Consider the following 26,801-nt stretch of genomic DNA (forward strand, 5'->3'; position numbering starts at 1 on the left):
TGTATTCTTGATATTTATAACGAAAAATAGGATATAATAGAAAAATGAATAGGAATATCGGTGAAGTACTAAAGATGAAACAATTTTTATACTTATACATATTATATGTAAAATATTAAAACATTTTATTTAATTTGTTGTAAGTAATAGTCTTTAACAAATTCCTATAATTGAGTTTGTGTACACTCCGATTGAATCGAAATGTCCGAAATTTCTGATAGATGGCATCAGAGAAACCATCTCAGCAAAGATTTTGTGATTGTAATATACAAGAGAGGTGTACTTGAACAAGGGAAAAAAATAAATGTTTATACTATGTATACAGTTCACAAAAAAAGTGCATATTCAATATATGCAACTGCATGCAGTCTACACTGACTGCAAGCAGTTATTGCTGCGCGCATATATCAGGAGCTCAATGTATTTGTTGACATCGCAATGGAAGAGCAGGTGTTACTTGTAGGTTGTAACTGTATTCTTTTATGATTCCAAATATGCTGACTTTACTTTGTACTAAGTAAATATATCATTATGAAATCGAAATCCTCCATTTTCATTCTAAATAAAATAAATGTAAACAAAAACGCCATTACAAAAAAATATTTTTAGAATTGTGCAAATGTGAAATAAATCCATCGAAAAAATTTACCAATCGTGGTTTTACTTTGCGTACGTTTTAGTCGTTACCTTTTGCCGTTGCTGAAAAAATTAAGCTGTTTCAGATACAAAAATCATACAATTCTTGCTTTTGATTCTGACTATCGTTCGCATCGATTGCACTCGACGCCTGCAGCTGAAATCTCGACTACACTGTTGACGAAGTCTCAACTGTGCATTAGCCGCAAACATGCAGTCCATATGTCATCAGCCGCAATTAAATAATAAATAATAACGCACACACTCAACATAACCCCGCACTAGGGAAACCCTGGGTCGCGGGTGCCATGGACACACATAGACAACCACAAATTACACCCAAACTCACGAGAGAAATAATTGTAGGACATACAAATATTTCTCTCGGCCCGGGAATCGAACCTGGGACCTCTGCGGGCAGTCCGGCATGGTAACCGTTCGGCCACGGAGGCAGTAAATTCAATGCAAGCAAATAATTATATATTATATCCAGATGTTCATTAAAAATTATATTATGTGACTACACACACTACATACATATAAATATACATTACTTAAGTAAGAAAAATCATATTAAAACTAGAACATGATTGATGACTTAAGGATGTTTGGAACCAGTATGCATTGTTAAAAATCAAATACAGTGATCATAATTATAATACCTGTGGAAGTGATGATTATTAACCTAAAAATGTGTAATCCTAGTATAAACGACTAAAATTAGTTAAGAAAAAACCTTTAGAAAAAAACCATTAGTTTATTATCTCCCGAATTATGATATCCATTAAATTTATTTATACATTGTATATAGCAAAACAATTTTCTGTTTTATTCTAATTCAAACATTACTCACACATAACCACAATAAGAATTGAAAGATTTAAATAAACAGTATCATCTTTATATACTGTGGGCTTGTAAAAATTGTCAGGTATAAAACAAAATTATTCCACAGACATCCCAGGATCACCGTCTTCTTTGTCTTTAGGGTTTTCTTTCGGCTTATCGTCCTTATTCTTATCATTGTCTTTCTTTTTGTCGTCTGATTTGTCATCGGAACCTCCGGAACTGGTGGTCTCAAGAGCCTTAAAGAAAGCTTGCATGTCTCCCGTGTTGGCAGCTGCCGTCACTTCCGGCGCGAGGCCGAATTGAGTCATTACTGGACCCATTTGTCCTGACGTCAGCGCTGATGAAAACTGATTCGCCGCCTGAAAACAAGACAGAGATCAAGCGAAATTGGCAAGATAAACAATGTTCGATCGAAAACTTAAATAGTAAAATATCGTGCACACTATCTTATTAAAATTAATTGTTGTGGCCATTTTACTATTTTAATTATTGATAATACATGCAAAAATAAGAGCACAATAATAGAAATACATTCAAAAGCTAAAGTGCGTTAGTATAGCAAGCATACAAAAAATAAAGGTTTCACCAGATGAAACATAATAATTGGGTTCACATGGATAAGTGCAAAAAAAGCACAAAACTGTTGAGGAAATTAGTATGAAATTTAGTCATCAAGGGATTGAGTTTGAACATCGGAATGTGCATTTACAGTCATCGTAAATAAAATCCCGACAAGGCGTAACCGAAAGCAAGTTCGCAATACTTTGGGGTTCACCTGAGCGAACTGCGGTGAGAGCAGTGTGGTCCTTACATCGTCTTGCGGACCGGCCGACGGCGCCGGCGGCAGGTGCGGCGTCAAACGCGCAGCATTAGGCGGCGCTGTTGCCGTGCTCACTACCTCGGGTGACGCCAGCGCCGCTGCTAGGTCCACGCGTGCCCCAGCCGCGCTACCAGAGGTGGTGGCAGCACCTGCGCTCTCACCCGCCGCTCCGGCGACTCCCGCAACTGCGTTGCCAGCGGCCTCGCTATCCGGTGGAGCATTCCCTAGGCCAGAGAAGTAGCGTTGCAGATCAGACAGATATATCTGACCACCTGTAATATGTAACATTATGGTTATCTTTTCTTTTACTGATAAGTGATAATACAATATGATTGCAAATGCAAATAATGAAAGGTAGGAGATGCTATCGTGTTTAAAATAACTGATTAATGCTTTGCAAATGCTTTTCATTGAAGTAAAACTGTAAAGAAAAAAATAGGAAACATATTGAAGAAAGAAATGGTACTGACTGCGAGGCGGTGGCACAGTGCTGGCGGTGTTTGGGGGTGTAGCAGGTGCGTCCCGTGCAGGAGGAGCACGGGCTGGCGTAGCGCGCGCGGGCTCTGCGCGGGGTGCACTGCCGCCGCGCGAACTCGCGGTGCTACCCGCCGAAGGACGCGTGCTCGTGTTACCGCTGTTGCTGCTATTGTTGCTGTACATAAAACTTACATCACAATCCTATCCTGCTTTTTTTTATTTAACACTTTGAAAATAGAGTCATTCTTATCATTATCTCACTCATAATTTAATAATTGTGCAATTAAAGAACAAATTTATTAAATAACATAGCAGGGTTACAACATAGCCAGAATTTTATTCTAGGTGATGGATTGCCTAAAAATAAACATTTCAATCTCATGGGCAACTATAATCCTTGGATGCTCAGTGCGCAACTTGAACTGGGACCCACCATCCATCTAGAAATAGTGTAAGCAAGCTACAAAAACTATTGCAAAATAAATGAGTTGAGTAATACAGAAGACTTGTTATTATAAAATGAACACCTGCAAAGTTTTGCAATTTTCAATAAAACAATACAAGTCACTATCTAAGTCACCATAACCTATACGAGATGGCTAAGCCAATAGTGTTATTATAAAAGTTTATGAACATGTAACAGACAAGCAAATTATTTACAATTGCAACAAATGACAGTCCTGGTCAACAAACTCGCTTTACTTACCTCAAGAAATCACTAACTGTAAAAATTACTTCAATACAGAAATATGTAATATTCCTTTGTTGAAAAGTTTGAACAAAACTACTAAGTATTAATAATATTAATTGTTAATAAACCACACACCCCATGCCAAGTAGTGAAGACAACCCTCCGATCTGGCCGACTCCTCCAAACAGTTGCATGAGCTGCTGCTGAGACATATTGTTGAGCAGATTCTGCAGTTCCCCGTCCTGAGCACCTCCACCACCGCCACCGCGGCCACCCGATGTAGGTGGATTGTTTAGAGCTTCATTAATGCGACGACAATAATCGTCATCCTTATCAGTTTTTGGTTCCTTGAAAGGTATAACACAATAGTAAATATCATTATGCATGTAAATAGAATAGAATAGAATAGAATAGACATTTATTGCAACACCACAACACATAGATACAAAAAAAATATTGATACCACTTAGACAAGCAAAACAAAACAAAAAGACGTAATTAACAAAATTAAAATAAAATAAAATAAGACAATAACAAACAAAGAGCAAAACAGAAAAATAGTAAATATAACAACTACAAATGTTGTATTGTCATGTGTGCGGTTGTGGTGTACGCAAAAGGACTTCATTCAGCTTATGCCACAGCCGCAATTGACTGTGGCGCTGGTTGTCAATGAGCCCTGAGCTGAGATGAGTGACAGACGTGTGTGTCACAAAATAAAATAAACTAAAATAAACTGCTTAAATAATTGCGTATGTGTTCTTTGTACGTTGTGTTAATGCTGTGTTATATTATAGATCACAAAAGTACTTAAATATAGCAAATATATATATACACACATATACCTACTGTGTGCGTTAATAACTTTTAGGGTCATATTCCAGAACTCTACTCAATGCTCAAGACAGGACTTGAGCAGACTTGAGTATGATTTCAAGCACTGGAAAAACGACCCTAATGGCAAGGACTTAAGTATGATTTTCAGTGCTCACTGCAATTCACAAGTCCTGACTTGAGTATTGAGTACAGTCTGGACGTACGACCCTTACTTGGTGTAAGGGGCTGGTGTCCGCAACTCGACGTCAAGGCGCCTATTTTGTGTGTGGAGGAAACTAACCCTGACTAAACTAACTACGACCCTTAGTTTCCCTGTATTCTATTTTTTTCCAAGATGGAGCAACTCATTTTGATCTTACCTGCATCCAAAAGAAATATTTCTTTGAGAATGACTTGAACTTGAGCACATAAACTCTGCCTGTAGTGCATTCACTAACACGAACGAATTCGCAATCGTCAGGAAAAATCAGCAGATCGTCTTCTACTTCGCCAGTTGTTCGATCTTTCCAGCAAAAATGCATCAGGGAATCTTCGCCTTGATACACGTACAATAAGCCCTTCCTTTTGTCAGGGTGTACCATCCTCCCTTTCAGGGTCATCCTACCAGCACGAAATTCCACCAAGTGCTTGTTCCCTCCTGAGCTCCCGCCCAAGCCTGATGTATTACCAAACAATGCGGTGGAGGACATGATGCTGCAAAATGGGTTTTGATCAAGAAATGTATATAAGCTCAAGTGAATAGTAGAAATATACTCAATTATAATAGTTAATACTCACGATTATTTCCTGTAACACAAATTAAGTAACTACGAGTTCACCAGATAAAAAGTGACAACGCAAAATTTTCTTCACCGTTCGCCGATTACATTCCGTTCTAGTTCTACTTATCTAGATGTCTGTGGAAGCATCGTCGATCATAAAAAACATGCTGGGATTTTAAAAAAATACAATAGCCTAATAAACAATATTTTTTAAATAGTCTAGAACTGAAAGTGTTTTGTTAAACAAGGATATATTATTATTAACTATGAGGTAAAATTATTTTATAAGATATATATATGCGTAAAATAGATTTTCTACCTGAGTTTTGTTTGTGACAGCTACTATGGGTTGCTATATTGGAAGAAAATAAAACAACCATAATTTGTATGTATTTCAGCGGAACGAACGGTCTCAATCTACTTTAACATTATAGAATTGTATACCTACTCAAAGACTATATCCAAAGAACAATAACCTATAACAGTATAGGTTCCTGTTCTTTGACTATATCCGATGATCTTGATTATAACTTTTTAATCTGTGGTCTCTTAAATAGCAAATAATTGACGTTTGTAACTTGTTATCGTCTTTAGTCAAAGAACTTTTTCATAGCTCAAATGGATATAAGCATTATTGGTTTGTAATCTAAACCAGATAAATGCTGGGGTCTCGATATTGAAAAGTGATACCGCGTAACACCTTTATAAAGATGGATGATGACATCCCGTGTATTTTGTGAGCCAGTGTTTTTGACAACGTGCGTTAAAGAGACCTATCAATACTTGTGATTCATTATCAAAGCATCAAAAAAGCTAATTGAGTACACCTGTAGAAGCTGGGGTTATAAAGTTGATATAGGTTATGTTTATAACATTGTCAGAACAAATCTATGTTCGTGGTAGCAGAAAACAACAAGTTTTCAGTTTGTTCCGAAAAAGAATAAAGAACTTCCCAAATCTACCAAACTCTGTCACATTCAATATAACTTATCATGTTCTGCAGAAATAAAAATGAATAAAAATTAAATCTGCCCAAAGGACAGAAATCTGCCACACATCCTTCTTTAAAATATCGCATCGGGCCTTAACTAATTTCCATCCTCTAGGTATCGGGCAAATATTTTTTTGCCTCAAGAACCGACAGACATTTTTTGACAGCAATGAAATAAGTATTATAGATAGCGAGGTATAAAGACTATTTTTTGTATACCTACATATGAAATATTTCTATTGGTTCTATTTCATATAAATAATATAATACAGAGATGGGAAAGAATGAATTTTAGCGTACAAATAATAGGCTTTATTGTTACGTTATGCTTTGTTAATTACACGCACAACATATATTTTTTCAAATGTAGATCAACCCAGGGTGACAGTATCTCTTTAGATGAGTAACCATCGATAGAATATAATGCGGCGATTAGTGTTGGGTCATTTTGAAAAATTCATATGTTTCCGAAAAATACATTGACTTACAAATAAATGGACGACGAGTCTAATACAAAAACCACGAAAAAAATGTCCCAAGTCAACCTATTCGAAATTTAAATTGTAATGTCATCGCAGTATCGCGCTGTCAGTCGAACAAATGAAGACTAAAGCGGAGTTTGGCGCTCTGTATACGATTTTAGCGCCTTACAAGTGCGGACACTTTTTAGCGCGGACCCGACGTCCATATAATTGTAAGTCAATGGAAAAATATATATTTTACAGAATATTTGTCCTATATTTTTGCAATTTAACAGTTGATACCGCCCAAAACTTAAACATACTGAACGACAACGATGAAGCGATTATAAAGATTGTTTTTTGCCTATGATTCTTCGTTTTGTTGTTGTCCAATCATTTTAAATATTGTTTTATGTAGCTTGCTTTAAGCTATACATTTTTATTTTATAATTCACGCCAAATAAAACTTCTAAATTTATATCCATACGTAGAACATAATATGAGCCTTCGAGTAACATTTCTCCAGTTATTTTAAAAGCTTTTCCGGAAAAATTACACTATTTTTCATTGACCTATATTTTTTTACTTTTTAGTGATTACTCATTAATTCCTGAAAATATAAATTGGCAACACTGAATCGTATTCGTCAAAAGCGTTTTACGAACGACTGACGAGTGAGTGTATGAAAATATTCTTTCGTCGCGACAACCACCATAATTATTGGGTTCTCCAGTTATTAAGTGTGCCTCAGGGATTCTGTTGGAGTCTCATATCTGCTAAGACTGAATATTCATCCATTCAACCAAAATGAGCGGTGTACAAACAGGTACGTCGAGCAACCAGTTGTATTATTTCAACTCTACTTTCATGTATACGCATCATTCTAGTCAGAAATTAACATCTCTCACATTCCGTGGATAGTCAGTTAACATTCGATTATGTTTAGTAAGCGTTCAGCAAGACATTTACGTTCTTTAACGAAAATATTGACTCTCCATCTGCTTCTGACTCACATTGCCCTTTTGGGTGACTTATTATCTTTCATATGTACGAACTAACAAGTAAAAGTACATGTTTAATGGAATATTCAATTATTCGTTTTAAATAGCTATACAAGCACAACATTTTACGGCTAAGTGCACATGTTGTTGTCTTACGGTCGTATTCCAAAATTCTGCTCAATGCGCAAGTCGGGACTTGAGTATGATTTCAAGCACTGGAAATACGACCCTAATGGCAAGGACTTGAGTATGATTTCTAGTGCTTTAAATCATACTCAAGTCCTGACTTGAGCAGACTTGAGTATGATTTCAAGCACTGGAAATACGACCCTATTGGCAAGGACTTGAGTATGATTTTCAGTGCTCACTGCAATACTCGAGTCCTGACTTGAATATGTCCCCAAGCCTCGTATTCTAGAACTCTACTCAATGCTCAAGTCAGGATTTGAGTATGGTTTAAGCATTCGAAATAATACTCAAGTCCCTGCCATTAGGGTCGTATTTCCAGTGCTTGTGTTTCCATTGCAATCCTGACTTGAGCATTGGGTAGAGTTCTAGAATACGACCCTTAGGATGTTATTTTCGATTAATATTCGCTTATATGATTTAGAAACAGTTTACTGGCTTATTTATTTTGTTTACTTAACTTAATTAATCATAAATTTTTTTAAGCATGAGTAGTGTGTTTACTGTAATATCATTTTTAGAATAAACTTTGTATAATTGCATTAGATACATACCTGCATAACCCAGATAAAATGGGTAATATTGATTCATCAATATTTTTTATATTAGATAGATTTCACACCCTCTTCCCAGGGAAGTGAGTAGAGATCACAGATGATTGTCAGGTTTGTAGCAAATTGAAGGCTGTGGTTTCAGCCCAATCTTTTGCTCTCTCTGTTGATTTTAATAAAAGAGACAACTGTGCTTTTAGATCCCTTTAATATTTTGTTGAATGTAACAAAAGTGCCAATTAAATTATATAATAACTATTGTAATGCAAGATAAAATACTCTTTACACTATTTGAGGTTTAAAACATATCGTTAGACATTACCTGCTTCAAATATTATCAAGTAACCAATTCATACTACTAATTATTGATGCCCTGCATAGGTATTTAAAATTTGCATCCAAATAAGTATCTTTTAAGGTAAATATTAAAACAATTATAAAATATATAGAATAACTATGAAAATATGCTACTAGTCATCAACTGTTAAGTGCAATGACACTGATAAGATAACTTTCTATGCAGCTTTTTATTTTTAAAAGAATATAATTCTTTCTATTTATTATACTTAAATACAAGTAAATGTAAATAACTTTAATGACAAATTTTCTGTTTAGTATGTGCCACATTTATTTATTACATATTTTAACCTTCAAAGTTATACAAAACTGTAACATAATAGAAATTAACATTTAGATAGTAAAATTTATTATTATTACAAGTTCACAATAGAGAATAAAGATTGTAATGATCAAATAACATTTTTTCAGTTTTGATTGATTTATTTATTCTTACAATGCAATACAAACACTTTTAATTGCACACAGAAACAAAATAGACAAACAAAGACAAATGACAGCATTCAAATAAACCTTATTGCTAGGGAACAGTCCCCGTTCTTTGCCTTAAGAAAACGTTAATTTGATATGCTAATCACAACTACAATATGTGTATATTGCATCAACAGCCTTAGTTTCCTTTTTAATTTTATAAACAATTAAATCTGTATGTGACAACCTTATTAACTAATTGGATCATAAATAATATTATTTAACAGCATATTTATTTTATTAAACATCACATAATTAATTTCTTGCAATCTCTGTGATTACATTATCTATCCACTGTAAATAAATATTTTCAGTGATTCTAAATGATATCTTTTTATTTTTACATTGAAGTATATTTAATTTCAAAATAGTTCTATACAGGTTACAGACTTACAGTACAATAGAACTTGGGAAGTAGTGTAAGTATGACTCATGTTTCATGATTGCTTTTCGTGCAATCTGAGTTTTTGTGATATTTCGACAAGTTACAATGACGCAACTTCTCTTTATGATGGTCCAGCGTACACGCCGTTCGTTCGCTGCCGCCGCCGCCGGCGCAGTCAATAAACCCTGACCGTACAAGGTGAGCTCGATTCGTGCCCGTCGTTTTATTCCTTTCGTACTGTTTTCGACCTATACATCGCAGACCTATACCATTACCTTGTATATGCGACACGCAACTTTAAATAAAATATTACTACATCAATAAATTATTAGTATAACGGAGACTGTTGTCAATAATTCAGTTACGTTAGTTTTCCTTGATATTTTGGTGGTCAAGATCACAGTTTTAATTCATCAGTATTGGAGTTCGCGTGGTTGCCGGTGAAAGTGGCAAACACGAGCTCGGGTAGCGGCGCGCGACGGGCGCGAGTGGGCTGCCCGCGGGGCCCGACGTGGCGGAAGAAACGCGTATCATAGCGCGCGCGCAGCGGTCGGAGACTGTAATGTCCTTCGTGCTCAACGTGTTGCGAAAATGTGATATGGTTGCTCAGCGGGACTCGGTGCTAACCATCTGTCACGTATTGTGGATGTGCATATTGTGATATTCAAACACTGTCGCCAATGAGCGTACGTGTACTAGTATTTCATTTGATTTTGTGTTTCTGTAGTGTTTATTTGGAACATGTTAAATTGTCGCGGAAGACGAGGCAGATAGACGCTAGATGTGATGGCGAATGATGGTGCATCAAGCGGCATGGAGCCGACTAGCTTAGAGTATATGGAGGATCCATATTTTGTGCCGCCAGACGATGACTCTACTCCAAGTTTCGATGTCGCAGTGGACGAGTTGGAGGAGATGGAAGAGCTGACCACCTGGCCCCGCGAAGATCCTGAGTCGGATTGGCGCGCGCTTCCTGATCTCGCGGAATCAGCATTGTGTATAGAAACTGAGTTTTATATGGACAATCGACGCCGACGGCTTCGTATATTTAGGAAAAAAATGCGTGAAGTGAGAGTTACATTCCAAGATCTGTCTAAGCCTTACCTTGCCAAAGTCTCCAGCCACACTAATTATAAGAAATTTCTTGGGATCACACCTGGAGGTTAGTTCCGGCGACATGCTGTGGTTAAAATTGCATAGTTATTGCGCGCGTATGCTTGATTACATTATTTCGCTTGTTCACGAACCCAAAGGGGATATTAACTTTCGCGACCAAAACACACATTTGAATTCTAGCACATTGTATTTTTTTTTATGAAAATGATTATCTAGATAGTCTTACCTACATCACACGTTGTAGCACATACGTCTTATTGTAAATTGGTACGTAATAGTGTCGATTGCGCGGACCACCTGTATAACAGTCGTATATATACTAAAGTCAACTCTCAATATAATTATAAATAATTTTTGTCATCTCTATAAACAAGATTTTTTCTCATTCGTCGGACAAGACAACATAGAAACTCTCTTTTCGTACTAACATTTGTACACACATACATAGAATAAGTGAATAGCAGCAATGTAAAAAAAGTTTTGTAACCATTGTTGGTTGAAGACGGAACGCGTGTATAGCCTAAACTCTAGGACTTCTGGACAGCTACCGTACATTATCATTTAACATACTTTTATTCCATTATGACTCGCGAGATTGTATAATGTAATTTTAATTGTCTTACATATAACGTGAAACATTACAGTGTTGTAACTGCTTTTACAAGGCCTCTTACAGCTTCCCTATAGTTTTATGTTTCATTGATGTATACACTCGAAGAATTGCTTCCCTCTTTATTGAAGTAACTTGTTTACCTAGTTTTGTCCATCAGCGTATCAAGGTCAGAACGCTGCGACCAACATAATCAATGTTCACGTGAGTTACATAAATACAATAAGGGCACTTGAACTACTTTTTTTAGTTGGAATCATTAGAATAACCGCGACAATTAACGCTTATTTCCTATAGCAAAAGCGACTTGGGTTCATGAAATTGTATCGACTAATAAACATTCTAAGGGATGGCTTTCACCAAAGTCGAATAAGTCTTGCTAATTACTTGCGTCTTGTTCTTGGAATAAGACTTATTACACAAATACACCCTAAAAGAAATTTAATAAGGTACCGATTCTTGCGACTTCCACTATTCTAATTACGTACGAGTAGGTTGCGTCATCTCCGTAAAAGGTTTCTAACTTCGAAATGTAACTACTTCGAAGAAAACACTGAAATTTGCCCAGCGTTTATCCTGTTGTAGCAATTTTTACCACTTCATATTTTAGAGAGTTTTTGCTGTCGACTTTCTAGCAGGTTACCGGTTCCGCACATTAGTTTCACTGTATAAAGAGCCCTATTCTGTCGACATTGGACTTCCATTCTTCAATGATTTCCAAAACATCGTCCTTCATAATGTCTTATCAAATATTAATGTTTGTTACCTAGCTGAAGAAGCAATGCCTGGCGTGGGGGCGGCCGGAGATGCGAACACCCCCGACGAACTGGTGGGGCTGACGCCTGAACAAGCTGAGCAACTCCGTGCCGAATGGAGCCGCGAGCTTGCGCGCGTTGAAGACGAGATTGCCACGCTGCGCACAGTACTCCAGAGCAAGGTAATATCGCATAGTGATGACTTAATATGATTTTCTAAACCCTCCTTTTATCATCATCATGATGTGGTAAATATGAAATGTCCTAAGTATCTATATGCAACGCAACATACTTCCTAGATCACACTTCATTAAATCGAATTATGTATGAATAACCTGTTTAATAAGATAGTTTCGAAACAGACATTAGCCGTGTGTACACTTATGTGACCTAGAAAGGTCAAACGTGTGTAACAACTGATTTTTTTGATTTAGAAGCGAAATATAATACATAAACAAATAATAAGCTATCCGTTTCTATTCGTCTGCTACAACAAAAAAATGTATTATTGTTTAGCTTGTGCAAAAACAAAGGCGTCTTTAGCAGCTACGCAGGAAAGCTGAAAGAGCGGAACGATAAAACCGAATTTTTTACAAAAATTAAAATTATATATTCATTGAAATGATCTAGAAATATGCGTAAAACGTGAATTACTTTTCTGTCTTACAGATTCGTCAAAGCTCTGAATTAAAACGAAAACTTGGCATCACCGTGTGGAAGGAGATCACCGAAGACGTTAATCAGGGTATAAAGAATGTGAAAGAAAGCCAAGTGTAAGTACACTTGTTACACAAACACAGTACATTATATTCCCACTTTGTCGCACTTTATCAGTAATAAATGGTTTCATTTTTTCTGTTGGGTTAGAATTCATTTCTTGCAGAGGTACTTTGTTACGTCTTTTGCTTGAACTAGTGTGATGCAATGTAGAGATGGTGGCGTGTATTTAGTTTATATTTGGTTTTTTGCATAACAGCTATCAGTCGATAGAAACTCGCGTGTCTGCGCTTACACAGGCTGTGACTGAAGCACCGATGTGAGTACAGTTACTTGACTGTTTTAATTTCTGAATGCGCTTATTTTTTTCGCAGATAGGGCTTAGTTATACTTCTAAATTACTTTATCTATAGTAAATAAAAATGGAACTTAATTAATTTGTTACTCCGCGAACCCAGTGTAGGGTAAATCGTGAAAAATAACTGCGCTTGTGTTGAATATTTTTTCAAGCAGTTAATTTTCCCACCCACCGTTGCATACAATTAATAAAATAAATAACACATGCGCAACTCCAAATATACCCGACACTTGTTTCGCCTATCCACGAGGCATCCTCAGGAGCTGTTGATTGCTCGACACTCGGACGACGAATTCTTCGGTGGTGGTGTTTGTGACTGTAGTTGAGCTTGTGTTATTTATTTTATTAATTTTATGCGGAGGGAAGGTAGGAAAATTAACTGCATGAAAAAATATTGGTTCGCGCAGTAGCAAATTAATTAACTTTCATTTTTAACGTGGACTTCCGCAAAGTAACGCCTGAATATATTAATTTCTATATCTACAGTATTTTAAAGTTGTTCACTAATAACTATTGCAAATACTGCTCAACAATTCGCTTTGTAAGGTCTGACGAGTTCTATTTTGGTCGCCAAGCTATGTACTGAATTAAAAAAAAATAGTTTTAACTGAACTCAATCATTGATACCAAAATAATAGTTTATGCAATCGTTGCATAACGAGGGTTCTTAAAGAAGAGCACGAGATTTAACGGGTACGTGATTTTATGTAATGATTTCATACAATATTTTTTCTACGAGTAAATAAAATAATTAAACAGAACCATTATTTAATGTATAGTTTGTTAACAATCCTTGACAACAAACTCAATTTTTTTTAAATAAATTTTAACTCATTTATTAGGTTTGCAAAGGTTCCACCATACAGCCTTTTCGTACATTTAGACGAATGCCAATCAAACACTACAAAACAAAAAACCAAAGAGATACCATAGAACTGGCCAAGTAGCGCATATATTTTAACCAATATTTTTTTTTCATAGATTTATGGCCCGGTTGCTAAACTTTTAGGGCAATTTAACCAATCAGGAAGCAATATAACGTTTGAGTAGCGTCCTATTTAATATTTTAATTAGCAAAAATACGACCTTCTTTTCTTGAAACTCATAATTCTGTGTACAGTAGGTACTTTAATATTCTTTATAGTTCTGTGTACAGAACTTTTAATGGAATTTTTCAGCTCAGTGACGAGTACCATAGACAATAGAATTTTGATTCAGAACTGAAAAGAGCGCCTAAGTATGGTTTATGAAATTATAATTGACAGATAAAGTACAGGACTAGAAAAATGTATATTAAGTTATATTAATTTAGCGGTTATTTGCACAGGTTGGTTTTGGTATATTTAATGTGGGGTGATTCCAATCCGTTTTGTCCAAGCCAAGTGAAGATTTTGTATAGAATGTTTGCTTAGGTAGTATTTTCATTTACCTGTTTTTACTTCTAATAAGTATTTTGATGTATTCTTTTTCTAATGGCGCTGACATGTTCAGCAATGAATGTCTCAAGAAATTTACTGATTTTCAGCCGTGATCGGAACAGTGTCGTCACGTTTTATTAATCGTTGGACGATTGTCGCTTCTAGCTTGTTCCCATACCACGGCTATCTGTCGTGAGTGTGTAATTTTTTTTTAAATTTATTTATTTTTCAAAAAGTATACATTTTACAAAAGGCTATCTCCCGTCAAACTGGAAACAGTTTGTTGTCGAGCACGCTCTTACACAATTAAAGTTATACATAATGATTAAATAAGTACCTAACAGTGAGAAGGTACTTCCCGTGTAGGTCAAACTTACGTATTTTCAAAACAACAATAACAATTACAATAATTTATAAGAAATGCAAGTTCCTCTTTACAGCAACGAAATGTTTTTTTTCCGTCGTGATCGTTTATTTTATCGTTGAACGACTGTCGTGTCTAGACACGACAGTGTTCCCACTAGATCGTGACGGCAATTTATCGGTTCACAGCAGCCTCTTTGTCGTTTGCTCGACATAAACTCGTCGTTCGTGGTGGGAAGAACTAGAACGACAGACGTTATAGTTCTTCCCATTGTCATGACAGTCTGTCGTCATGACGTCTAAAAGTCGCAAACGACAGGTAATCGTATAGTAGTATATGCCAACAACTTCATTTGAATATACAAGCCACGATACATTAAACTGCACAATATCTGCCGTCACGACATACTCGTAATGTGAACGCGCCCTTAGTGTAAAGAGCCCGAAACTGTTTGTTTGGAATGGGAAAAACAAATATAACGTGATTCGGAAAAATGGTTTCCTTCCCAATGGTGTAGTAATCGCGATAACAGAACAACTCTATATACGTACACAAACCTCATGCTCTTTTCCCATCGGGATATGCATTGACCACAGCTTCGCAACTTGCTGCGATCCTGACACACAACTTTCGCTCCATTAACACGCATCAATGCTTTCACGCACGCTCGTTGGTTTAAGGTCAAGACACCTAACTATTCTTTAAGATCCTTAATTTAGTTGTGATAAGTTCGTCGTTTGTTTTGTTTAAATACAGGGAAGATAAATAACTTACAATATACGATCTGTAACTCCTGTGTCTTAAGGAGTTATGCTTATAACATTTTGCGCCATGGGCAGCCTGAACCCCTTGCCGCTGTTTTCAATGTGTGTTTTGTAGGTGTCATTTGCGTGCGCCCAGGGAAAGATTGGTCCCGTGATAACAAATATTTGTATGTCGCTTTAGTACAGGGGCTTCACAAACCGCTTAACTTCACATTAGCGTGTCGTAATGTTTGTGACTGTAACCGACAGACTGACCGCTTTTGTCGTCGACGCGGTTGAGCAACAGCATTATGTAAATATATGTAATTAACTGTAGTTTATTGTTTTTTGAGGTATTTTAATATAGTTTGAATAAAAGAAAGTGTTAATTTAGCGACCTCGGTGACCCAACGGTCTATACCGTGGGCGCTGGATGAGGAAGTCCCGGATTCGGGACCAAATTGGGAAATGAACTTTCTAAGTCGGTTCTGGTCTGGGTAAATTTCCAAAATTAAATTTTGTGGATGTATTGTGAATGAGTAATTAATTAATAAGAATTGTTCCAATATTGATGTCACATAAAACGAGGCTGATACAGGTGAGGCAATACAGAAATCATATCAGTACTTTGATAAAAATGTTTGATAACAGTATGCACTTCACAAGTTACTAAACAAACTATTTAGGTCTTTATTAAGTAAAATAAACAACGAAGCATTACACGTGGCAATAAAATAAACATTAAGACCCACGTTTGTTTACATTTAGTAGTTGCAGAGCTCCTTGTGAAGGAGTTCGTCCAGGGAAGTACTGCCACCTTATCTATTTCTGCCGCCTAGCAGTAATGTCAACATTACTGTGTTCCGGTTTTGAAGGGTGAGGATGCTGGTGAAATTACAGGCTTACTTGCTTACTAGACTTGTCAAGTTATGTCTCAGAGTGACGGGAGCAGTGGCGGTGCCCCTCAGATCTTTTGCAATTTAAAGCTCTGAGTGGCACTGTAACTGTTATGGACAGGCGTGTAGCTTACCATCAGGCGCACGACTTGTTCGTCCCGTCACTGAATATTATATTTAAAAAAAAGAAATTATAAAAATTCGAAACTTCTTGTAAGAAAATTATAAAAGCTTTTTTCGGATATCGAGTTCTTCCGCTTTCGCGTTTATTACACATTGGAAATGAATCTATTTTTTCGGACCTAAATCACGTTTTTTTTTTTCAAACAACGTTGCGTTTAACCCTTGGCATAATGGCACTAATGTCGGGATGTTTTTGGACAGTGCAGCGCAATAATACGAAAATGCATTTTCGCATGAAACTGCGTCAGAAAAATGCATAAAACTCTGATTAGGTTTAAATTTTACGATACAAATCGTAAAAGTGAGTAGCCCTATCCGAATATTCTAATTAATAATAAAAACTTACCTGATGCAGTTCTGATGAGATGAATTTATTTCGTAAATTTTCTTGCGCCTTCATTAAAGTTGTCAACGTAATTGCAAAAAATTACAACTCATTGCCACTCACAAATCACTATAAGTGTTTAGTCCTCACATTCAAGTGTCTGGGACATAAATTAGGTACTTGAAATTGACCGACTAACGCCGCAATGTTTGTTTATGTTGTAGCTCTGCCGTGTCAGGCGTATATCTGTTAACTTAAGATACATGAGTCACAATAAGTTGGTATTTAGCAGAACCATCTCATAGGTGGCAGCTGTATTCAATACACGACCGAACTTGTGCTAGGTACAGCTGAAGTAACTATCGCGGTGTGTGTTCTCACACGAGGCACTAGCCTCTTGAGAGTCGGATGAAATCAGTGACAATCTATAACAACCCTGTACACTGGCTAATCTGGGGTCAGAACCTGAACTTCGAACGTTCCCGTGCACGCACAGGTTATAGTACCCTTCTCGTACACCTTAAGAATCGGTAGAGATGATCACTATAATTAAAAGTAATTTAGAAAGATATGGTGCTCTCCCGGTGTGTGTTGTCCCTATCTACTGACCCGAGAAATAAGAGGTTCCGGAGAGGCTACGGGCTCTTCGGTAAGACCAGTGTAAGGCAGGCGTCCGGGCTAAGCCCTCCGCCAGTGATATGCCTTCACAGGCATCACTGGCGGACCCGGACGCTGCATATGGACTCGCCGGTGCTTGTGGTAGCTGCAGAGACGAAAATTTTCGTCTGCCCTGGTGGTGTGTGGTTGGGGCGTCTGTACTGTGCGCCACTAACGCATCTTAGTAGCGGTCTAAACGAGGGCCTAAGGCGAGGTGAGTTTACCGTATAGTTGAAAGCTTTGTCCGGAAATTGTCACAGGACACTGCGACAGACATCTCCGCACTAGCCCGGAGAGCTGATAGAGGATGACCTAGACATTTATCCGATCCCTCCAGTGGCGTAGCATCTGGGAAAAAAAACCGCTCCACCACCAAGTGGATATTTGGTAGTGGACTTTAGAGTTAACGGCTTAGTGGTGGCAACCGTTAGTTGTGAAATGCACAACGGGAGTTGAGTCAACAGCTCCGGTACCTATCTGGAAAATAGGCAGGGTATTGTACGTACACCCGGGGCAGCTCACCCGAGAAACTTGCCTTTTGAGAACCAGATGAAGTCAGGTTGTAGTGTCCTTCCTGCATTACCAAAACATTGATATGGAGGGTCACTGTAATCAAAACACACGTTGAAGATACGGAGCTGTCCCGGTGTGAAGTACCTAATGCTGCGTCCTGGAAAGGATGACAAGCTGCCTCGCTGCATTTTTGGTTATGGATTCTATGCATCTGTGCTTAAAAAATTTGCGTGGCAGACCCCGACAAAGGCTTTAGAAATGTCCAAAGAGCTTAGCCAACCCCTTTCATAGCCTCGGTCCAAAAGTGGGAGGCATACACCAGAAGATAATCCGTAGATCGATCTTGTCGGAATCGGTACTGGCGATCGCTGAGGAGATCACTGTCTTTAAGGTATGACGGGCGACTTTTTGTTGTTACCTACACGTTTCAAAGTCTATGTATGGAAGTGACTGAGATAGGTCAATAGTTGACAGTGTCAGATCTGCTTCCATTTTTAGGCTCAAGTTGCACGTTTGCATGCTTTCACGACCTGGGAACTAAACCAGTTTGAAGTGAAAGGCGATACAAGCGTGTGAGAACAGGAGACGATTCAGGCCCACAGTTGCGCAGTGTTGCTGTAGGAATTCCGTCTGACCCGCGATTTTTTTTTCTTTATTTTTTAAAGAGGGTTTTATCTTTATAGATATGTCACCCTCATAGGGGCGATACTGAGGTATTGCAATCTAGGTATTACAAATTTCATAACATTATACAACATCCTGGACTCCTTAGACAAGGGGCTGGCCAAGATACTGTTGCATATGCCTACTCAACACAGCCTTAAGTCCGGAATTATCACATGATAGACGTTTTCTGTTGTCGCACATATCTCACAGTTTGGTGAAGGAACCTTTGACATCAGATATCCGAACTTGTTCAAAGGAACGTGTCCTGAGCGAAGCCTTAACGTCGTAACTAATTCACTCCTGGACTACTAACTTGGGGTCCATTGGGACATCAGAGTATAATGTGTAATACACCATAGCCAAACGCAAGACCTCGACTACAGCATCAACACAAATCAACAAGTCCCCTAAAGAAAACCAAGCCTGTCAGGGATATGAGGCAACGTGAAACCGTATGAGATTCAACGTCTGGGATCCTGATGAGCAACTGACAAACTGGGAAAGGCTTAGCGTTAACGCAAGTTTTCGCGTCGCTCTCCCGGCGTGATCGGTCATGTGGAATGGTAACAGCCATTCTTGATAGTGAGCATTAAAAGCCCCTAGAATGACGATTCTACGTCTCTGGGCGCATGCCGAGCCTCACCAGACGTCTCACTCAGATGTTGGAATGGTCATCTCATGATCTCAAATGGTGTCAACTAGAAGGCACAAAACAGAAAAACTCGGTACCTGCTCCTTGCACACTGTGAAAAAACCATAGGTACAGATTTTTTTCTTCTTTCTGCAGTAGTTTTAATTTATATCGCTTATGCAGTTTATAAACACTTTTTACTAATCGACAAAATACCACTCCAAAATTGAAATTGCAATGAATGGATCTATTTTTTTATTTCAAAGTTCATGCGTCAGTTAATTTTTTTCGTTCACCAATAATTAGTTAATAACTATGTACATACAATTTAAATTAACATTAGCTATCATGCCAATTTCTGGTATCTTGAAGTTACCTGTACTAAGCAAACCATTTTCGCTTGACTTAATTTGAATGGGGAGTTTGTTACGCCAAACTCTGTTATCGCTAACAAATTAAAAAATTAATACTTTTTCAGAGGTCTGAAACATTCCCTGTATTCCTTAGGCTTTAACCAATCTTTTTACGTTTTTTCTTCAATAATTGCATAAATTCTTCAATAATTGCAAAAAAAAAAAGGCAAATTACGAAAAAAAATTTTAAGCAGCTTTTTCTCAAAACTATGTTTCGTGAGATACATCTGACATGGCAGAGCGCGTCATTCACCGGGGCAGAACCACCAAATTTTTTATTTTTTCAAAAACATCAATAATATTTCTATAAAATTCTAGTCCTATTTAAAAAATATCTATATCGCTAGTTTCGTCGTAAACTTTCATTCAAAGTGGTTGTGCTGCGGAGCATTCTCCACGGTAGTACCACCAATAAATATCTATTAGTATACATAGTATAAGCAAATACATGGCATCAAATAATTCTAAAACAATTCTATATTGACCTAGCACCCCAAAACCCTCAATAATATATTTTGAATATACGAACAAAACGGCGCCTCAAAATTTATCCTCGAAGTAGTCGCTAAGCGCCTACAAAAAAGTTCATAGCAAGGACATGAAATATCATATTATGCACTTCCAGGCATTTAGTATGTTTGACGTAATTCCACTTACGCCATTCTTCCATGAGGGATGCGATATGTGTCTAATATGAAAGTGTGCTAATTATTATCTAATCTTATTACCATTCAGATACCAAAAAACCGAATCTGTGATAAAAACGACGGCGGAGAAGACAACCTCGATCCTTGGCGGTATCACCGCGGGCGTCACCAGCAAGCTTGGCCAGATGCGCAACTCTGAGTCCTTCCGCTCTATAGAAGAGCGGGTCGGAACTGCTTATGAGAATGTTAAGGTAAAAACACAAGTACTGTTTTAACCATAACCCTGGTTTTAAAAAGAAACTAATTTGATTCCTTATAAGTTTTACCGGTATTAATGTTGTGGAACCAATCATGGACTTTAAGGATTTATTTTTTTTAGTCTTTTAATTTTGAATGACTTACCCTGTGAACTTGAGGAAAGGTTTAATTGATTAAAAAGTCTTCAAGTAATGATTGAAAGCGCTTTAATTAGATCAGTTAATAAAGAAAACGTTGTTATTCGAGAAAAAGTAGACCCTGTTTGAGTATCCTTATGTGGACAGCTCAATTTCCAATTATGGACACCCCTTCATGGACGGTTTTCAATCATGGATACCCCATCATAAACGGTTTCCAATCATGGATACCCCGTCATGAACGGTGAACGATGACGATGAACGTTTAGCTAAATTAACAAATTCAATTTTAAAAAGAGATCTTGCATGGTACTTAAACTTATTTCTAAACGAATTGTGTGATGTTTTATGATCCATTTATGTCTGGTAAGAATGGGTGGTCATTCGCTTCGGTGCCATGTCTAAAAAAAACCAAATCCAGTAATGGATGACCAGTGACGGTGGTTCATTACTGAGTAGACTTAAAATAATGTAAAATGCTATAAAGTAAATTAAAAGTCTGGCTTTATAAGGACGGCAAATACAAGTAAAGCTATTTAATGACAAAATCCGATTATGGACCTTTTGTCCATGATTGAGTAAACAACTAAATGAGATCCAGTAATAAATATAAACACTTAAAATTTTTCAATACATGTTATGTTATTCAGTTACGGTTATGTTTTGTTTAGATGCTTACAATAACACCAAAACACACAATAACCACAGAAGTCACCACACTCTTAAATATCAGAATCAAATATGATTATAGAAAACTTATCTGAGGCGCGGTCCTTAAGAATTCAGTTTTTTTTTTAATTTGTTACCATCGTCTTAGTTCGCACCGCGATATTGGCGAATGACGATGGCCGCCAGCTATCGAAATCGAACTGACGTCTTCCATTTGGATCAAAAATTATAAAAAATTTTGAGAGTGAAAAAAAAATTAGCGTTTCCTTATTTTTCGCGGTATAGTTCATGATTCGTGCGCTGTCCATCATCGGTTCCTCTACCTTATCCTTTCGATTATCTTGGTTACTTTTAAAGTATGGCTCTCGCCAATGACAATACCAATGGCATTCAAGAACAGACAAATAAACTGTGACTGTTGTGAACACATTTATTTTTTTAATTTATTGCGTTATCTGTGAAAACATTGTAACTATAGAGTTCCTAGGTTTTCGCGATTGTAACACATAGGAACTGAAACTATTTTTCCGGATTTAAATCAACCGTGACCATGGGGCCTGTAAAGGGCCCGACCGACCGATTGGTTTGGTTAAAAAAATCTATAAACGCGATTGAAATCCGGAAAAATAGTTTCATTTCCAACATTGTAACTGTTTATAGTGTGAACACAAATACGCTTAATGCTGCCAGCTGTATCCTGTATATTTGTTGTCACTTCGTTTCGTTATCATGTGCAAAAAAGGGCAATCCATTTTATAAACCACAAAAACTTTAGATTGTTCTTCATCTTCAATGACGTATGGTAAAATCAAAGTCATGTCAATAAAATATATTGATCTATATTCCAGGGGAAAGTGGCATCTAGATCTAATTCTACGCAGAGCTTCGACGAGGCGCTGCGCGACGCCAGTCGCGCGGCCAGTGGCGCCACGTCACCCACAATCCCCGAGAACAAACCGTTGCCCTAATGCGGCATCCTCGTAACTACACTCCCCGCACGGCCTCTGTGTATCTCAAAAGATCATTCCACATTCTATACATATTACACAACCAATATTTCAGCATTGACGTTGGATAATTTCGTTCCGACGCTTTTATCGTTACGACAGCGGTGTAGTTGCGATGTTTAACGGTGATTCTCCACAAACTGGAAAATCGCTCATACAAAGCTGTCCTGGCATTTTTTTATACTAATGTTGAATGAAACGTATCGACATCCAGCTAAATAATTACAATTCAGTGAAATTAAAGTACACTCAAAACTAAACCAAACCAACAACAAAACAAAGACTGAAAATAAAGTTTACTTAGAAAATCAAAAACAATGTCTGGAGACAGTTTACGTACACTAACTAAGGCGGATATTCTATGACCACTGTCCGCTTCCGTAGTCAGACCCCAATTACCTTCCATCTCTACCGTCACTTGCTCATCGAAGCACAAACTCATGGGTCACCGTTTAACTGTAGTCATGGTGCGCGGCAGGAGTCTGTTTATTTGGATCAAAGTTAATGTTCCGTCTTATATTTGACGGGCATAGCGATTTTCTAGTTTAGAGAGATTCCACCATATGTAGCTAAATGTCGCAATTGTTGTGTATACATAGCACTGTGAATATCATGTAGCGCAGCAGCAAAATGGGTACACCCCTACCACGAGATCACTAATCTATCATGTCAAACCAAAACACTGCAAGTTTTTCAATAGAACAAGCTTATTTTCCTAAGTATAATTATACTGGTTGGATATAATTATTTAACATCTAATGTATGAAGTAAATGTATCTTTGTCATTAACGCGAAAAATTACAAAAAACCGAAAAAGTTTTTTGCTATTTCTCAAAATGCTGTTTTAGTGTATTGGTTTGACAGCGTAGTAATGTATAGTTATTTTACGTATATACGATCATTATGTTTCATACATTTGCACTCCACCTAAATGAATTGTAACTTTAATTGCACGAACTCTCATTTATGTCCAAGATAGTCGACCTATTTTGAAAATTGTCTAAATTAATTTTGAACATAAAAATGTCGTAATACGTACCTAATGAGTTTGATAAGATCCGAGTACTTTTGATGAATACAAAAACGGAAAAACTGTAAATGCACTTTGTGGGTTCATCTTGTATGATTGCATTGACCGCAAAAGTAGCTTACAATTACAAGACCGGTTGCGCAATTTTAGTAATGCTGGTTTGGTAATCTGTCTGTCTGGCGGTGCAGTTGCAAAATAGGTGCAATAATACATTTCAACGATGAATTATCTACGTGTAAGAAAATTGGAAAAGAGAGTAGGTTTTTGTAGTTTTTTTTTTTAAAGTATTTAGGGGTTTATTATTTATAAGCCACGAATTATTATACTTATGAGAATTTATATGTATGCGGTGTATTGTGTATCAATGCTAATTAAACGCAAACAGTATTTGTAGCGGTATTGTTTCTTGGTGGCCCATTCGTAATCTAAGACTGTTGTGCGGGTATTTTAATCACGTTTCTTTGAATTTGTGTCTAAAGTTGGCCTTCTATCACTATTACAATGTCTGTTTAGAAACGTTCATTCACTTTTGAGAAGTCGTAAGTTATCCAATAACGGAGAATATAATTTTCGGGGTACTCTACAAATTTCGCAAGAGTTATCACTTTTGTAAATTATATTATAAGTACATGTTGAAATCGCAAAGTTGTAAATCCGTGTTATATGAACATTATATCGCACCCCTCATGGAAGAATGCCATAAATGTGAAGTTACTTCAAAAATGTTTATTGCTTCATTAGATAAATATAACCCACATTCTCTCCAATTCTTGTAACTCTTATCGACAATATTACTCGATATTCGATAGTCTATATTGAGAGGATGTGGGTTATATTTTTCTGTATCCAATGGAGCAATAAACATTTTTGATGCACTTTCACTTTGCCATTCTTCCATGAGGGGTGCGATATGTGTGTAATTGAAAGACACAGTAACTTGCCGATGCCTATTAAGTCCAGTTGGAAATACATATAAAAGATATTTTTATAAGATGCTTAGCTTTCCTTTACTTATAAATATTTCCACTATTTACATTAATTACCTTTGAAGATGGTAAATAAAATTTATGTATTAATTCATGTGTTTTTCTCACTACTTATTTTCCTCAGTAGGGATCTGCTAGCTAGTTCTTCGGTATAAGTACAGAAACAAAAAAATACATCAGATTTAAAATGCACGGACAGTATATTGATGTTTCAGTGTATTACAGGCGGATATGCTAATATTACTGCTCAATGGTGAAGAAACGTTAGTGCGATGCATAAATGTCGACTTGCAAACTGAGAAACAGTTAATTTCGCACACCATAGCTGCTTCACCACAAAACATGGGATTGAATGTTTCAATCTATCATGTAAAGAACATCGATACATACAAATGTCTTACATGGATTAGTGTGAAGACATCACACATGGCGCTATTTTTAAAATATTAACCAACCAACGGTCTTTCACCACGATAAGTATAATGAGTTACCCTGCACGAAGAAATTTGGAATCTATTTTATACAATCTATAAGCCTTAATTGGTGGAGTCTACACAATTAAAGCAACTTGTGTGCAATAAAGATAAAAATATTACACAAATGTCCTACATACAAGCCAATGTTAATATTCAATAATTTTCGAAAGCGAACACAATATAACTTAATATTAATACATTATATCAAAAAGTTCGAAGTGACATTATGGAAGCTCGGAAAAGCTGGATATGCTAAGAAACTAATGAATATTTATTATAATTCTCAATTTATCTTAAACAGAATCGTCTAAAAAGATGGTAAAAAAAATATGAAAAAATATATTTATGATTAAGCAAGTGGAAGTTCGAATAGGCTCGGGCTCGGCATACCGCTGCCAGTGGGAGAGAAGCGTATTAGTATATATAAAATTATTTATTAAGACTTTGCAAACGATTCAGAAGTGCCTTTTCTCAAGCTACCGAAATAAACAACGTGAAACAAACTTAAATAGATGCCTATCAAGCGAAGACGAGACATAAATAAGACGTTATACCGTACCATAATAGATTACTGAACGCATAGACGCTAGAGCACCTAACATACGCTTCTTTGCCGAGCTTCCCTTCCCCAAAAGCTGATATTATATACCAGCAAGTAAAAGATATAAAATTTATAGAGCAATAATAAAAGAAAGAAGTGATTTAACTTAAAACCTAAAAGGCGGTAAAACAACCTTATAAATTTTTGGCCTCGAAGGGAGTGCTGAAAATATCTTCGGTTTTACACAGAGCGGTATTGTAATTGTGATTTATCTTCCTGTTAGCACAGGAAATGCAAAGTTCGAAAGATCCAATTATGTGAAATAACTATCTTCGACTAGAAAGGTGTTAATTAATGGTGAAAATTATCATTACTGCAATACCTCCCTGTGAGCTGGGACTAAAGCATTTATTGGGTGTACTGCTGAATAACAGGTGACCTCCAGGTACATACTACATAATTAAATAAACTACATATGTAATTACTTTTCTACGAATAATCCTCGGCGTGTATAGCAGTATTAATTACAATAAAACTACGCGTGTAATTAATTGATTTAGCGCCAATAACAATTATTTAAAAATGACACGAGACACATACAACTATGTATTGAATAATAGATAAATAGCTAGAATAATTGCTCAGTATATTGCCACATTTGTCTTTAAATTGTGCTAGAGAAGATTTTTTTTATGTAGTGAACTGGAATTTACAACAGCGTATTGGTGCTGTCGTAACTGATGTAACAAAAGATAGCTATTTCATAATGGATAAGGGAATTGTGCTTTAACAGTATGAAAGTAATTTTAGTTAACCATATTTAAATCCCTTAATGAAGTTAGATAGATTTTAGGAATTAAATTTGCGACGACAGGCCCTCTATTGAGATCATTAGCTATTTTAAGTATATATTTTCCAAAGCGTTACAATGTTATTTATAAATCCATAAATAACTATGGATGTATTTTGTTTGAAATATTTACGAGTTTCATAATAGAGCCTCTCATCATTTACATACAAATATTTAGTTACAATACTACATTAATCCTGATGTATTGAAGTAACTTACATTAGTCCTGATGTATTAAAATAACAATTCTGTATGTGAGAGGTAAAGAACCTTAAAGGTCAAATAGTATTTTTTTACTACTGAGTGTTTTAAAGAGAACGAGGTCTTAATTAGGCATTTAAAATCAATGTTAAGGTAAAAT

The 26,801-nt window shown here is 36.6% G+C and overlaps 2 protein-coding genes across 6 annotated transcripts; one reads left to right on the plus strand and one right to left on the minus strand.

Moving 5' to 3' along the window:
• Positions 1 to 1,402: 1,402 nt before the first annotated feature.
• Positions 1,403 to 4,999, minus strand: LOC113230256 (proteasomal ubiquitin receptor ADRM1). 3 transcript variants are annotated; one of them, XM_026464102.1, is made up of 5 exons: positions 4,670 to 4,999; positions 3,633 to 3,820; positions 2,776 to 2,957; positions 2,261 to 2,577; positions 1,403 to 1,844 (listed from the first exon to the last, which is right to left on the minus strand). In XM_026464102.1, exons 1-5 carry the CDS (start codon positions 4,997 to 4,999, stop codon positions 1,581 to 1,583), a joined length of 1,281 nt encoding a protein of 426 aa, XP_026319887.1. In that variant the 3' UTR covers positions 1,403 to 1,580. The 3 variants fall into 3 exon arrangements, with proteins under 3 accessions (XP_026319887.1, XP_026319888.1, XP_026319886.1); XM_026464103.1 differs by having other exon boundaries at positions 2,297 to 2,577; positions 3,609 to 3,820; XM_026464101.1 differs by having other exon boundaries at positions 3,609 to 3,820.
• Positions 5,000 to 7,203: 2,204 nt separating this feature from the next.
• On the plus strand, positions 7,204 to 24,243 carry LOC113230090 (tumor protein D54). Of its 3 annotated transcripts, none has more exons than XM_026463845.1 (6): positions 7,204 to 7,349; positions 11,971 to 12,137; positions 12,625 to 12,728; positions 12,932 to 12,991; positions 20,575 to 20,737; positions 22,399 to 24,243. In XM_026463845.1, exons 1-6 carry the CDS (start codon positions 7,331 to 7,333, stop codon positions 22,516 to 22,518), a joined length of 633 nt encoding a protein of 210 aa, XP_026319630.1. In that variant the 5' UTR covers positions 7,204 to 7,330; the 3' UTR covers positions 22,519 to 24,243. The 3 variants fall into 3 exon arrangements, with proteins under 3 accessions (XP_026319630.1, XP_026319628.1, XP_026319629.1); XM_026463843.1 differs by lacking the exon at positions 7,204 to 7,349 and adding an exon at positions 9,971 to 10,636; XM_026463844.1 differs by lacking the exons at positions 7,204 to 7,349; positions 12,932 to 12,991 and adding an exon at positions 9,976 to 10,636.
• Positions 24,244 to 26,801: the final 2,558 nt, after the last annotated feature.

Source organism: Hyposmocoma kahamanoa, unplaced genomic scaffold (assembly GCF_003589595.1).
Source record: "Hyposmocoma kahamanoa isolate Upper Pololo Valley unplaced genomic scaffold, ASM358959v1 63, whole genome shotgun sequence".
NCBI classification, from domain to species: domain Eukaryota; kingdom Metazoa; phylum Arthropoda; class Insecta; order Lepidoptera; family Cosmopterigidae; genus Hyposmocoma; species Hyposmocoma kahamanoa.

Excerpts from the sequence above, each read along its gene's own strand:
- LOC113230256 (XM_026464101.1), bottom strand. The coding sequence starts at position 4,999 with ATGTCCTCCACCGCATTGTTTGGTAATACATCAGGCTTGGGCGGGAGC. Across the intron at positions 2,578-2,775 it reads CACTGTGCCACCGCCTCGCA|GTGGTCAGATATATCTGTCT; the intron begins GTCAGTACCATT and ends TACATATTACAG. Across the intron at positions 1,845-2,260 it reads TCTCACCGCAGTTCGCTCAG|GCGGCGAATCAGTTTTCATC; the intron begins GTGAACCCCAAA and ends TCTTGTTTTCAG.
- LOC113230090 (XM_026463843.1), top strand. The coding sequence starts at position 10,261 with ATGGCGAATGATGGTGCATCAAGCGGCATGGAGCCGACTAGCTTAGAG. Across the intron at positions 10,637-11,970 it reads TCTTGGGATCACACCTGGAG|CTGAAGAAGCAATGCCTGGC; the intron begins GTTAGTTCCGGC and ends TTTGTTACCTAG. Across the intron at positions 20,738-22,398 it reads CTGCTTATGAGAATGTTAAG|GGGAAAGTGGCATCTAGATC; the intron begins GTAAAAACACAA and ends TCTATATTCCAG.